The following is a 14,631-nucleotide window of genomic DNA, read 5'->3' on the forward strand; positions in this document are numbered from 1 at the left end:
CATCTAGTCAACATCTCAGTTTCTTCTTATTGCTTGCTGAACTGTACCAAGAAGTAGTCTAATCTCTAGTTTTCATAACTGCTCTTTAATATTAGAGCTGCTCATAATATTTTCATTACTTCACTTTTAGGTTCACATTACTGTGTCAACTGGATAAATCTATATTTAGTTTTTATCTTAAGCTGGTATAGTTAGAGTTATTGAAGGAATCAAAGAAACTTGGCAATGTCAAGAAATTCACTAGCTGCACAGAGATATTTCTACTGAATAGTCTTGAATGGTGTGTATTGCTTTGAGAAAAAAATTGATATAGCTAACTAAAATAGGCTGCATCCTGTTCTGATAGCTCCAACAATAGATATATTTGATTCATCAGCTCAAGTCCCTTCCACCTATTCTTGAATTGAATAATGGGGCTTGCTGAGAACCTGGGACACATTTTTATCCTTAACAGCAACGAAGGGTCCTGTGGCACCTTATAGACTAACAGAAAAGTTTTGAGCATGAGCTTTCGTGAGCACAGACTCACTTCATCAGATGCTGGTCTTGGAAACCTGCAGGACCAGGTATAAATAAGCCAGAGCAAGGGTGGGGATCATAAGGTTAGCCTCACCCTTGCTGACTGAGCTAACCTTGTTATCCCCACCCTTGCTCTGGCTTATTTATACCTGGCCCTGCAGATTTTCAAGACCAGCATCTGATGAAGTGAGTCTGTGCTCATGAAAGCTCATGCTCAAAACTTTTCTGTTAGTCTATAAGGTGCCACAGGACCCTTTGTTGCTGTTACAGATCCAGACTAACATGGCTACCCCTCTGATTTTTATCTTTGTAAAACTGATATGTCAGAGGAGAAAAGTATAAGGACTGACAAAGTCAAAATAGTGATAGGTTATGCAAATGAATTGAGATGCTAAAATTAACTTCTTTGGGTTTTATTGTTCTAAATAAAGTAAATTTTAGCATAAAGAAGTGCAGGGTAGAGAAATATCAACATGGATCACGACCACCCTTGCATAAGGTACCAGCTGGTAGCCAGCAATGACCATGCTAGCTAGGAGTTCACACTTGAAGTGTGATTCTGCTCTGAAGAGTGGGACAAATTCTGTCCTCTGCAGTGCCATCTTTTGGTGCAAAACAGCTGCAAAGCCTGCCTACCCAAATACAAAGTTTCTACTCACTGGGTCTCTAGTGGTGTAACACTTGCATAACTGTCTCTGTAACACTCAGTCCTGCTCACTCTGTGGCATGGGGGAATTCTCTGGGGGCACGACCATGAGGAGGAGAGTTTTTCTAGAATGCTGCTGTGCTCCATCATTTTTCTAGTAGAGGGAATGGCTCCATGGGGTCTGTTGCAGCCAGATGAAAGTCATAGCAGCTCTGAGGCAGGTGCCAGTAGTGCTGAGCTGGGCCTCAGCTAACCAAACTAGCTTCTGTCTGCTCCCAGGACTGGGGTATCTGAAGGTATCATAAAGCTCTCTTTGTCTTCCCTTGGATTTTACACTGAACAGAGCTCAGGTGGATCTGAGTATATATCCCAGTTACTCTGGAAGAATAAGGTTCCATGTTTATTGCATTTCACAGTTCTCATATTCAATATATCTAGTTTACAAGTAAAAAGATGCTTTTATTCTATCTGCCAGTGTCACAAACTGATCCTGAGCTGTGCTCTGTGACCCAGATTCTGCACTCACATTCACCCATCCCATCCCATTGTCTTCAAATTATTCCCTCAGAGACAACTGTTCAACTTGCAGCTCATCCATGAGTGTTAGCAACTTTTGATTTGAGGAGTAACAAGCAGTAGTATGTTTTGTTATCACAGTCGGGAGCTATGACTTTTAGTTCTATAAAGGATCAGATCAGGGAAGTGATGTGCCATTTTTGTATTGTCACTTTTAAGATTAGAGCCATACTGTCAACAGAAACTTTTCATTGGCTGCCATTGTGTACTATTTAGGAAAAAGTTTTAATACAAATAACATTTTTTTAATTAGATGGGTCATAAATGACTTAAGGGAACAAAAGAAATTAAGTCACCTTCCCCTGTTTTAACGTGGGATACTGTAAGTAGTAAAGAGGTTTGCCTTCAGTAAGTGTTGATTTTCTATAATTGAGGGGTTTATGTAGTTTTTACTGTATGGCCATTGGTATATGTCAACGTAATCTCATAGAAATTTTTATTTCAATGATTGCATATATTTGCATTTTAGGTAGAAGACATTATTTCGGATAAAATCACAGGAAATTGGAAGGACTTCCACAAAGCTTTGCAGAACTGTGACCCTAAGTGTACAGGCGCTATTAGCAGAAATCAGCTAAGAAAAATTGTACAGCTGTATTATCCCTCTTTGTCTGATGAGCAATTTGCAAAGTAAGCTGCTGGTGTCTGATTATTAATTCATGTAACTTTATTAACTTTCTCTCCATGTTTTTCTATAAAAGTGGTGTTTTAGATCTTGGGATACCTCAATTTGCTTTAAGCTTTAGAGAAAATAGAATGCCACCACACAGTCTGTGACCTCATTCTGCAAGTGATCAGCTTGAAAATCTCCTCTTCACTTCCTTGGAAGTTTCATTCGTGAAACACTGGCAAGATTGGGCCATGTGGTTCAAAGGATAATTTAATAACATAAAACAAGTTAGGCCCTCAAAGTGAAAATTGGGAGTGTTGGAAAACTTGTCTTAAAGGTATTCACTGTTGCCAAACAGAAATGAATATAACTGCCCATATTGTCTTGTAATCTTCTACAGCAGTATCTTGTAATGAGCAATTTGAGTATGTTGACTTTAGGAGAACTGGAACATGACATAGTCATCTCTCATTTTGATCCTTGGTCAAGTGATAACTGCATCTCAATCTGAAAAACAATGAACATCCCTGATCATATGTGTGTATGGAATCAAAATCTGTATTTTTGTAAAAGAGAATTGTATTGGGCATTTTATTGCTATGGCATGTCAGTCAGGCTCTAATTGGCTCTAAATTGCTCTCCTACAAGCTGTAACATTCTTTACCGGCATCCCTATGATTCTCCAAAAGATGTGGGATTCTTTCATGCCTTTCAACACATCATAGAAGAATCAAAGAAATCCATGCCAGCATGAACCTTGTGACCCTGTGTACTTATGAACAATGTAGGTGAGGAGCAAACACAACAGCATCAATAGGCAGAGAATGACTTTCAAGAAAATTATTTTTGATCTTGAAATGTGAATGAGTACAAGTGTGATCACTGAAACAAAATCCCACTGTATCCGTTTTCCTTTCTGTGAATTTTGTAGAGAAAACTTTGGGTGCCATCCCTCAGGTTAATCAAAGTCAGGCACCTAATTACCTAAGCATGGTATTAAAATTATACCTTTTTTCTCATCAGTCAGTTTTGTGGCTCAGTGTTATGTAATATATAAGCATTGATCACTGATCATGAGCAATTACTTATCCTTTGAATATTGCACAGTTGATTTTCATCATTTGCACAGTTCTGTAGATAATGTTTTTACCATTATTTTCAGCCATTTGTTGTGACAATGAGAGAGCAATGCTCAGTTGGAGTCCAGACTTACAACCAATTTACATTCTAAAATGATTTCTACCTGAAATTTCAACCTCTTGTATCAGAAAATGATGCTGGGAAGGGAAAACACAGAAAACAAAGCAAGAAAAAATAGTCTTTAGGATCAAAAGTCCCACCATTGTAATCAATGGATATTTTGCCATTGTCATCAGTGGATACAGGATTAAGCCCTGAAGAATCAATCCTGAAAGGTGCTGAGCACTATGACTATGATCCAACAAATCACATAAAAAGCTTTTTAGTATGGTATGAGATTCATTCCACTACTTGCAAAATGGAAGCATTGTGAAGCTAAAATTGAGCACGTTTATCTGCTTCTTGCACTGGGGCTATAGCGCTCAGAACTTTCAAAGATCAGACTTTCTAGAAGCATCAGATAGGGTGATTTTGCAATGACCTGGTAGGACCTAAGGCAACATGACATAATGTATATCTGCTAACCATGTCTGAATTCCATCGTGGAGGGCATTTGTGAGGCCTTTGTAGAATTGGCATAAATTCCACTTTCTAAGGATACCCAGTTGTACTAGATATGAATAGTTAAGTATGCTTCTTCTTCGAGTGGTCCCCGTGGGTGCTCCACAGTAGGTGTCGGGCTTGCCCCGGCACCACAGATCGGAAATTTCCAGCAGTCTCCGTCGGGTCGCGCATGCGCCGATGTGTATCGGTCCTTCATGTGCTTTCGGTCATGTGCACGATCCGGTCCCCGCCAGTTCCTTCTCAACCGCCAATGGCTGCAGACAGAATCCGCTCCGGCTCCAACGCCTGAGAAAGATAAAAATGTGTTTTCTTACTGTTAATAGTTATTAGTTGATAGTTTAGTTATTACCGTTGAAGTTGTTTGTGTTAGAGGTGTATATAGTTTAAAAAAAAAAAGAAGAAAAGGAGAGAACAGAGGCAGCCGCCTCAGGCGGTCTGCTATCTTAAGGCCGCGAACGTTATCTGTCCCAGGACTGATTAGCTGTTAAGTGCTCTGTTAATATTCAAAGACTTAAACGCCCGGACAATGTCTTCGCCAGGGTTTAAGAAATGTGAGTCATGCCGTGAGGCCATGCCTGCCTCAGATGGGCATAACAAGTGTATTCGTTGCCTCAGGGAGACCCACGTTCCACAAAAGTGTCCTCATTGCTCTAAGCTTACAGCTAGAGCCCGAAAGGACAGGGAAATGAGACTGAAGATGATTTTATTTGATAAGGCCCTCCAATCTGCACCATCAGAGAAGCCCCACAAAGAGGGGCCCTCAGGGTCGCACAAGAGGAAGGCGGCTTCCCTAACCTCCTCTGTGCAAAAGAAGAAGAAGCTCTCCCCAGCTCGATCCCTGCCGGTGACATCCGCAAGCGGGACGAGCGGAGCACAGTGCCCTGACCCATTGGCTGCTCATAGCGGGAAGACCACAACGTACGCAGCTGCGCAAGGGCCTCCGACCATTAGGCAGTCGGCACTGAGGGCCTTGCAGGTGCCGGAATCGGCAGCACCGGCTCCCACGGCGCTGAGCATCACAGCACTGATGGCACTGGAGCAAGGGCCCAATGGTGCCGGAGGAAACTACCTGCGCGGCACCGTGCACAGCAGCACCAAGCGCGTCACCGACTACGGTCCCCGGCTCCGGAGGGGGCGGCAACTGCTATTCAGGGACGGGGAAAAGCAAAGACCAAAACCCGGCACCGCAGCCCATCTCTGGACGTCATTGCGTTGCCGTTATCGCCTTGCTCCCCCCCCGAGATACACCGGGCAGCAACTCCAACAGCCTGCTTCAGACCTCCATCCCCATTCCTTCAACCACCATCCCCCTGGCTCAGACAACCTTCACCAATCTCCAGTATGGATCCCTATGAATACTATCACAGAGCATCTCTGCCATTGTCAACGTCATCTCGGAGGTCACGCTCTTCTAGGCACCATATGTACACATTCCGGTCGTGGTCCAGATCTCCATCACTGGGCCCTTGCCCCTGTTGTTATGGCTGTCCTTACCATACTGAACACCGGCACAGGGGTTTCAGATCTGGGGGCAGATCCCCATCCACACCTCGTCAACACCCCTTCACGCAGTCTCACTCTGGGGGAAGATCACAGCTTTCCCAGCCAGAAATTGGTCCAAAGGCCCTGGACCCCCAGCCAGAACCCTCAAAAGAGCAAGCATACGAACAGAGTCAGGAACCTGAGGAATTAGAGGAGGTATATTATAGCGATGCCTCCTCGTCCTCCCCAGATGAGGCAGTTGTCCCCGGGGATATCTCTCCCCTGGACGACCTTAAGCAATTCCAAGAACTGTTCAAGAGGGTAGCACAAACACAGGACATTCAGATAGCAGAGGTGCAGGAAAAACATCATAAACTCCTGAAAAATTTGAGACTCCGGCTTCATCCAAGACCGCCATCCCACAAGACGAAGCGATTATGGAATCAGCCACCAACATACGGCAGACTCCGGCCTCCATCACACCCACGAATAAGAGGGAGGATAAGAAATACTTTGTTCCAGCCAAAGGCATGGAATTCCTGTTTAACCATCCCCAGCCGAATTCCCTGGTGGTCGACTCATCACAGCATAGAGCCAAGACACCCCAATATAATTCGGGGGTCAGATAAAGATGCGAGGAAATTAGACCTATTCAGCAGGAAGGTCTATTCCTCCTCTACCTTCCTACTGTGAATGGCAAATTATGCTGCACACCTGTCAAACCACAACTTCGACAATTATTCTAGACTTACCTCTCTCATGGATTTCCTTCCAGAGGACAAGAAACTGGTTCTGAAAGTGATTGTCCAGGAGGGCTACACAGCCTCACGAGCAAGAGTTCAGATTGCCCTGGATGTGGCGGACACGGCAGCACGTTCGACAGCCACAGCAGTGGTAATGCATAGGGAATCGTGGCTCCAGACATCCGGTATTCCCAGAGATCTGCAAACAAAAATCGTAGATCTTCCATTTGATAGACAAAGGTTATTTGCAGATTCAACCAACTCGGTCCTAGACTCCAGCAAGGACTCGAGAGCCACACTTAGGACCCTGGGCATATACACCCCCGCTACAGGAGGAAGAAGTTTTACCCACAGCAAAGGCGTTATGCTTATCAACCACAGCACACACAATATCAATGGGGTTATGACCAGGGGCGCCACCAACAGCAGCAGCACTATAGGGCCCCCAGACGTCGCCCCCAGCAGGGTCCTGCACCCTCCGGGCAAGCTCTGAGACAGCAAGTTTGACGGGTATGTCGAGGACTGCAAGATCAAGACCATCTCTCAATGCCAATCTCAGCGCATGTTTCACCATCGGCTCAAACTGTTCTACTCTCAATGGCGAAACATCACTACAGACAAATGGGTACTGGAGCTTATAGCCACGGGATACACGATCCCCTTCCAATCACTATCACCACTGAAACCTCCCACCAGGTCCTTTTTCAAGGACCCCTCTCACGAGACAAGGTTAAAACAGGAGGTAGACCATCGCATGTTTATAGGGGCGGTGGAGAGAGTACCGGAACAATTCCAAGGGAAAGGCTTCTACTCACGATACTTCCTAACAGAGAAGAAGACAGGAGGCTGGAGGCCAATCCTGGATTTACGGGCCCTCAACTGGCATTTGTGCAAGCAGCGTTTCAGGATGACTACAATTGCCTCCATAATCACGGCACTGGATGATGGAGACTGGTGTGCAGCCCTCGACTTACAGGACACGTATTTTCATATAACAATTCACCCAGCACACAGAGGTTTTCTCCGATTCACAGTAGGTAGGGAGCATTTCCAATACAGAGTTCTTCCGTTCGGTCTCTCTTCGGCACCCAGAGTTTTTACCAAAACGCTGGCGGTAGTGTATCAGCTTACCTACACAGGCAGGGTGTCTTCATTTTTCCATACCTAGACGACTGCCTACTGAAAGGGGCTTTGAAGGCAGAGGTCCTACACATGATACGCATCACTACAAACACATTCGCCTCGTTGGGCCTAGTTATCAACCTTTCGAAATCAAAGACCGAGCCCACGCAAAATATAGAGTATAGGGGCATGCATAGACTCTATTACATCAAGAGTATACCTGCCCGATGCCTGTTTCCGCGCCATGAAATCCCTGGTACCAGTAATGACGTACAGCCCCACAGTGCCAATCCTAACATGTCTACAGCTGTTGGGACACATGGCGACCACCACGTTTGTGGTACAGAATGCCAGGCTGCATATGCAAGGCCTGCAGCATTGGTTGGCGAGCGTTTACAAACCAATAGTCCATACCATCCACAGGGCAGTATTGCCTACAACGGAGGTACAAAGGTCACTGGCATGGTGGGCAGATCCCAAGAACTTGCTAGTAGGGGTGCCTTTCCGCCAACCACAAATTACGATTTTTCTTACGACAGACGCATCCCACATAGGAGGGAGAGCGCACATCGGCAACAAAGTAACTCAAGGGCTATGGTCCCCTGCGGAAAAGACACTGCACATAAACATACTAGAGCTCAGAGCAGTATTCAATGCGTGCAGACATTTTCGAAAATACCTGCACAGCAAAGTAGTCGGGATAAATACCGACAACACCTCCACCATGTTTTATATCAACCGACAAGGAGGGGCCAGATCTTGCGCACTCTGTGCGGAGGTGGTCCGGTTGTGGAACTGGTGCATTGTCAACAATATAACGCTAAAAGCCTCATACTTACCGGGTGTCCACAACGTGAAGGCGGACCAACTCAGCAGACACTTTGCACTCATGAATGAGTGGCAGATACGTTCCGATCTGCTCTGACAAGTATTTCACAAATGGGGGTTTCCCCAAATCGATTTGTTTGCCACTCACAACAACAAGAAATGCCCTCAATACTGCTCCAGAGCAGGCATAGGACAGGGATTCTTGGAGGACGCCTTCATGGTGCCATGGAAGGGCCCTCTACTCTATGCGTTCCCTCCCACAACACTCATCCACAAGGTTTTAGAGAAAGCCAAAAGGGAGAGAGCACACATGATACTCATAGTCCCAACCTGGGACCAACAACAATGGTTCCCTCTGCTTCTGCGCATGTCATGCCACTCGCCACTCCTCCTACCGGTAGTGCCGGGCCTTCTCACGCAGGCTCAGGGGTCCATAGTGCACCCACATCCTCAAGGACTCCGCCTACAGGCATGACTAATCCATGGCTCAGCGCCTTAGAGAGCACATGTTCGGAGGGAGTGAAACAAGTTTTGGAGTTCAGTCGAAGGAAATCCACTAGAAGGACTTATGCACAGAAGTGGAAACAATTTATCTCCTGGTGCTCTTCTAAGCAGTTAGCTCCTTTGGACATCCCTATAACTGTAATTCTAGAATACCTGCTGGAGCTAAAACGAGACGGGCTCTCCCTATCCTCACTAAAGGTCCATCTCGCAGCTATATCAGCGTTTCAACACAAACAGGAAGGGCCAACCATATTCGCCCATCCTATTGTCACTCGGTTCCTAAAGGGGCTGGCAAACCTGTACCCCCCTCGGAAACCGCTACCACCATCATGGAGCTTGGATTTGGTCCTCCACACGCTGTCGGGACCACCCTTTGAACCATTGGCCACGGTACCCCTCCGGTTACTTACCATGAAGACAACCTTCCTTCTCACGATTACGTCAGCCCATAGGGTGAGCAAACTTGCAGCAATAATGGCAATGCTGCCCTGCACAGTATTCTCCAAGGAAGTGGTGATCTTACGATTACACCCAGCCTTCGTTCCAAAGGTTTCCTCAGAGTTCCACATTAACTAACCAATAGTATTGCCCTCATTTTATCCTAAGCCTCACAACTCCAGCAAGGAGGCGCGGCTGCACCTACTAGATGTGAGGTGGGCGTTGGCCTTTTACATAGACAGAACTAAGCCCTTCCGGAAAACGGACAGACTCCTGATGTCCCTCGCCCCCAGGTCGAAAGGGGAAGGCCTATCCTCACAAAGGATTTCAAATCACATCGTATCCTGCATAAGACAGTGTTAAGAGCTTCGTAAGACCCCTCTGCTAGTTCTGCCCAGGGCTCACTCCACCAGAGCGATGGCAGCATCGACAGCCTTCTTCAGAGGAATCGCGCTAAAAGACATCTACAGAGCGGCAACTTGGTCATCTTATGACACCTTCGCCAAGCATTATGCCATGCACCGGGTGTTTGATGAGGATACACACCTATCGACAGCAGTCCTTTCAAGGGCAAGCTGCACATAAATCAGGTACCCACCTCCTTTTTTGGGTCACTGCTGGGTAGTCACCTACTGTGGAGCACCCACGGGGACCACACGAAGAAGAAAGAGAAGTTACTCACCAGTGTAGTAACGGTGGTTCTTCGAGATGTGTCCCCGTGGGTGCTCCACTACCCACCCGTTCCTCCCCACTTCGGAGCTCTGTTTCGTGTTTTTCAGAAGCATCCAGGGAAGTTGGTCAAGGAACTGGCGGGGACCAGATCGCGCACATGACCGAAAGCACACGAAGGACCGACGCGCATTGGTGCATGCGCGACCCGACAGAGACTGCTGGAAATTTCCGATCTGTGGCGCCGGGGCAAGCCCGACACCTACTGTGGAGCACACACGGGGACACATCTCGAAGAACCGTCATTACTACACAGGTGAGTAACTTCTCTTTTTGCAGCGAACACAAGTATGGAGCATGAGCTCTCACTCAACCCCCACTTTGGTCCTGGTTCTGGAAAGCGTCTCTACTCAGGATAGCATTTAAGAGCAAGTTTGAGAGCTATCCTGAATCAGTGCCTTTGTTAAGACGCATATGTCAAGGAGCACTTCACACCAAAGAAGAAATTCACTTTTGGGGTAATATTAATGCAGGTTTTATATACAGTAAGGTACTACTGCTATTAATGACATATGATTGGGTTTATTTGTTTTGTTTTTAGGAATAAATAAGAAATGGGGATTGTTTGAATTTGAAATCCATGGCTGAAAAGTTGCTTGGCAAATAATTTGCTATTCACCTTGTAGTCTTCCAGACTAGGGTTGGGCTTTATTCTTTAAAAAGAAGATGCTTTTACTCACGTCAGGCCATCAGTGATCACATTTTTCAAATGGAAATTTATATGTTATATACTATTTAAGACCATCCTGTGAAAATACAGTGGAAAAAGATTATGCTGAGAAACTGTGGATGGCACTGTTCATTCACAGCTCTAAAAAGGTTAGGGATGCAGTATTTTAAAATAATAAGTAAAACATAATTGACTCCTGTAAACATGCACAAATTAGGTGTATGACTGTCAAATCTCTGTTGGAATTGTCACAACCAGACTAGGGATTTAACTCAGAAGCTTTGGGGATGTTGCACTATGCAAGGTTTTTGAGCAAGGATGGTGAAGAGAATACATTACATGCTGAATTGTAGTGTTTTGGCCACATCCCTCTTACCGATTTTAAATAATATTTTTATTATTGGGTGCTTCAGTTATAATCAGGCTTTTGGCACTGATGTGATTCCCCCTGAGGCCCTTGAGGACAATGCTGCTTGTACTGAGGCAGAATGGTTGTCATGCCTGTCCCAGATGGCTCCCTGTGAGATGACATTCAAGCTGAGGAAGAAAAGGGACAATTATTAAGGACATTTGGAAGCTTTTTGTAAATTATGTTTCCAAGGCAGAAATTGTTACTTAGTGCTTGTGTCTGAGTTCCACTTTCTATGGCTACTTCTACACTTGCCCCCTTCTTCGAAGGGGACATGGTAATCAGGGTGATGGGAGATTACTAATGAAGTGCTGCATTGAATACACCCCGGCTACTCCCCCGCAGCTACTTCAAAGTGTCAAACTTCAAACTGCCAGCACGTCGTATAGCCACAGGCACTTCGAAGTGCCCACTCTATTTCAAAGTGCCTTTACTCCTCAAAATTTTGGGGACACTTTGAAGTTGCCATGGGGGAGAATTTGCCTAATGAGGTGCTGCATATGCATCACAGCACTTCATTAGTAATCTCCCATCACCCTGATTACTATGCCCCCTTCAAAGACAGGGGCAAGTGTAGACATAGGCTATGTGCTGGATGAACTTCTTTGAAAGGAGCTGGTTGGATGGTGAAATAACATGGTGACTCCCTTTTCTCTCTACGACCTCTCCCCCGACTCCTTCCCGTTTTTGTTTTAGGGTAGCAGATTAGATAAAATAAAAGTTTTGATATGGATTCATCACAAGGGCAATGCTTGCTTGATGCGGTGCTAAGTTACAAGTCATTTTGTATAACATTTTTTGTTTGCTTGCTTTTAAATAAAAGACTAAATGTTTTGTAGACTAAACAGAGTGCTGCAGATTCACAGTATAATGCACTTCCATTTCATTCCGTTCTTTCACCTAAGAATCCCCAAAAGCTTTGCAGACATGAATTGTCTCATAAAGCTAAAGTGAGCTCTGTGAGTTGCCTGTTATTTTCACAGATGAGTTAAACTGCAGCAGAGAGAGCTGAGTCAATGGCAGAGTGACTCCAATCTCCTTCTGTAACCACTGGACACACGCTGTCCCTAACTAGGAAGGAAGTTCATTGTTTTGGTAATGTTTGTCTTATAATATTCATATTGTACCTTTCTTTCAACTGTGCACATTATTTTTAATTCTTTATTTTATCTAGGCTGTGCCAAAATTTTCAGGATATTTCACCTGATAGAATCCTTTACAGGATGCTTTTGGAGAGCTTAGGAATTGCTGTTTTACATGGTGACTTAAATGATATCAGCACACAGATCTCAAAAGGAAGTCAAGAGAGAGAAGCAAAAAGACAAACAGATCTTTCAGAGAGGTACTGATTCCCTATTAAATTTTAAAATATTGATACAATTATAATGGAAACTTCCAAAAAGACTGAGTGTTTTCTCTATGGCTATGTTTTTTAGGAATAAGGGTTTTTTCAAAGACGGGGTTTCTTTTCGAAAGAGCCCTGTCTGTGCTGCTTTTTTCTTTCGAAAGGTCTCTTCTAAAAAGAGATTATGCAAATGAAGCACAAGATATATAAATCAGTGCCTTGTTTGCATTTTTGATTTCCCTCATTTGTATTTCTTTTTCAAAAGAGGAATGCAAGTGCAGATGCAGCCATAGAGCAAGTGTACAGTTTGTTTATGAAAATCTTTTGGACTCAGGTAAGAGCTGTTGAGCTTACTTGCCAACCATGTCTACACCTGCCCCTCCCTTTTGAAACACAAACTGGCCATATAGATGTGGTTGCTGTGAAATAAACCTCAAACTTCGACATTTCCTTATTCCCAAAAGAATTTGGAATAAGGGAATTTTGAAGTACGGGGTTTATTTTGAATCACCCACGTCTACATGGCCAGTTTGCGTTTCAAAAGCAGCACTTTCGAAGCGTGACTTGGCTGCCATTATGCTAATGAGGTGCTAAATATTCATATCAGTGCCTTATTAATCAATTCCGATTCATGTCATTTAAATGCCTCTTTCAAAAGGGAGGGGCGTGTTTAAGGAATAGCTCCCATGTTACAATAGGAGTATGTCCCACCATTTCTTTCAACTATCAGTTTTTTTTCTCTAGAAAGCATCTAAACTATAGATTGATGAATCTCCATGTAATCATTGAGACATCATCTTTAGCGGCTGAGCATTCTCAGAGCTCCATAGATGGAAACTGATTTGACTCTGATGGCTCTAGCTTCTGTGTGCAAGGTTTCTCAGTCTATAACCTCAGTGCATACTTTTTTCGCTCAAGCTAAAAAGATATCTGAGTCTTTGCTTCAGCTTTTCTTCAGTTACTTGAAGCTTTCATTTGCAGCAGGGGACAGCAATCTTTCCAAGGCAGAGTGCTGAAATTTGACCTTTTGACCTCTATGTAAAGTCTGAGTGCTGGTGACACTTTCTAAAGTCACTAGCAGTCCTATTTATAACAGCTTCAATGATAAATCAATTAAGATACAGAGCTTTACTGCTTAGATGGTGGTTGGTAGCATTAGCTGGTCTTTTGTTCATCCACAGGTGGCATGGCTTTGAGCAAGTTTACAGCTGCAGGGGGGAGGTAGGGCGGGGCTGAGCTCCCACCAAATGTGCTGATGAAAATCATCACACATGCCACTCTTGGCACACATGCCAGGGGTTGCTGACCCCGATCTATGTGGAAAAATCTGTTAAGACCCACTAACATCTTCCATAATGAAGTGAGGTGTATGTCTCCAGAGAAAATTGGGTTCAGGCTAAAAATTTTGAATCCTCTGAGATGGTTATGAATCTCCAGGATTCTGGGTTCTCCACACTTGTTCAGAGCCCTCAGTTGTCTCTGCAGCTACTCCCTAACAGCACAAATCCAGTGTGTTCCCTAAATGTTGCTAAATCCTGGACTATATCCTTTAAAGGGGATTCACCAGCAAGGAAGAGCTCAACTGCAACGTTAATGGCTATTCCATTGGGTGCCAGTGAACACAGTTTGGTTCCCTGCAGCCTTGTCTGGTCACTATAGTGAGGCTTTTCTAGGGGTAGGGAAAACAAGCTATGCTGAAAGCAGTGTGGTTCTGTGGTACTAGCACACACCTGGAATTGAGGAGAGCTGGTTTCTAGTCCTGCTGATGGACAGAAAGCAAAGATTCTGTAGTACAGCATCAGAGAGCTTTGCTTATCTGCAAAGTCACTTTTCTTTACTTTCATCATTATGCGTTTCAGAATTCAAACATGTTAGAGTTAATTTTCTATGTGAACTACTAGTGGTAGTTCATTTAAAAGGAGTTAATGGAAGTGTTTCATTAAAACATTTTAGTGCTAGAAGTTAAAATTTTAAGGTTATTATCGAGTTAAGGGAGTACTATAAAATATACTTCATAAATCTATAAAATTAGACTCCCGAATATTCTGCATTTTGTTCATACAGAAATGTATGCTTTCAGATTGTACAAAATAATTGTGTTACTTTTTTATGGACAATAGTAAATCTATAACAAGTGTGAAATAGATGCAACAATGGCATATTAAACACACTTTTATTGTACATCTTCACTATCTTTAAAAGTTATTGCATATTTAATCCTGAGTTATTTCAATGGTTTGCTGACAAAGATTGTAGTATTTCAAAAAGAGGGTTATATATTCCATATCTGGGGATTTTTCTGTTAA

At 44.1% G+C, this 14,631-nt stretch overlaps 1 protein-coding gene across 1 annotated transcript in view; it reads left to right on the plus strand.

Annotated features, from left to right (window-relative positions):
• EFCAB6 (EF-hand calcium binding domain 6) overlaps positions 1–14,631 on the plus strand; it is a 193,973-nt gene that overhangs the window by 97,905 nt on the left and 81,437 nt on the right. The window contains 3 exon segments of the mRNA XM_074983707.1: positions 1,995–2,063; positions 2,211–2,371; positions 12,155–12,322. Coding sequence (XP_074839808.1) covers positions 1,995–2,063; positions 2,211–2,371; positions 12,155–12,322 — 398 coding nt within the window.

The sequence above is a fragment of the Carettochelys insculpta genome, chromosome 1, assembly GCF_033958435.1.
Source record: "Carettochelys insculpta isolate YL-2023 chromosome 1, ASM3395843v1, whole genome shotgun sequence".
NCBI classification, from domain to species: Eukaryota; Metazoa; Chordata; order Testudines; family Carettochelyidae; genus Carettochelys; species Carettochelys insculpta.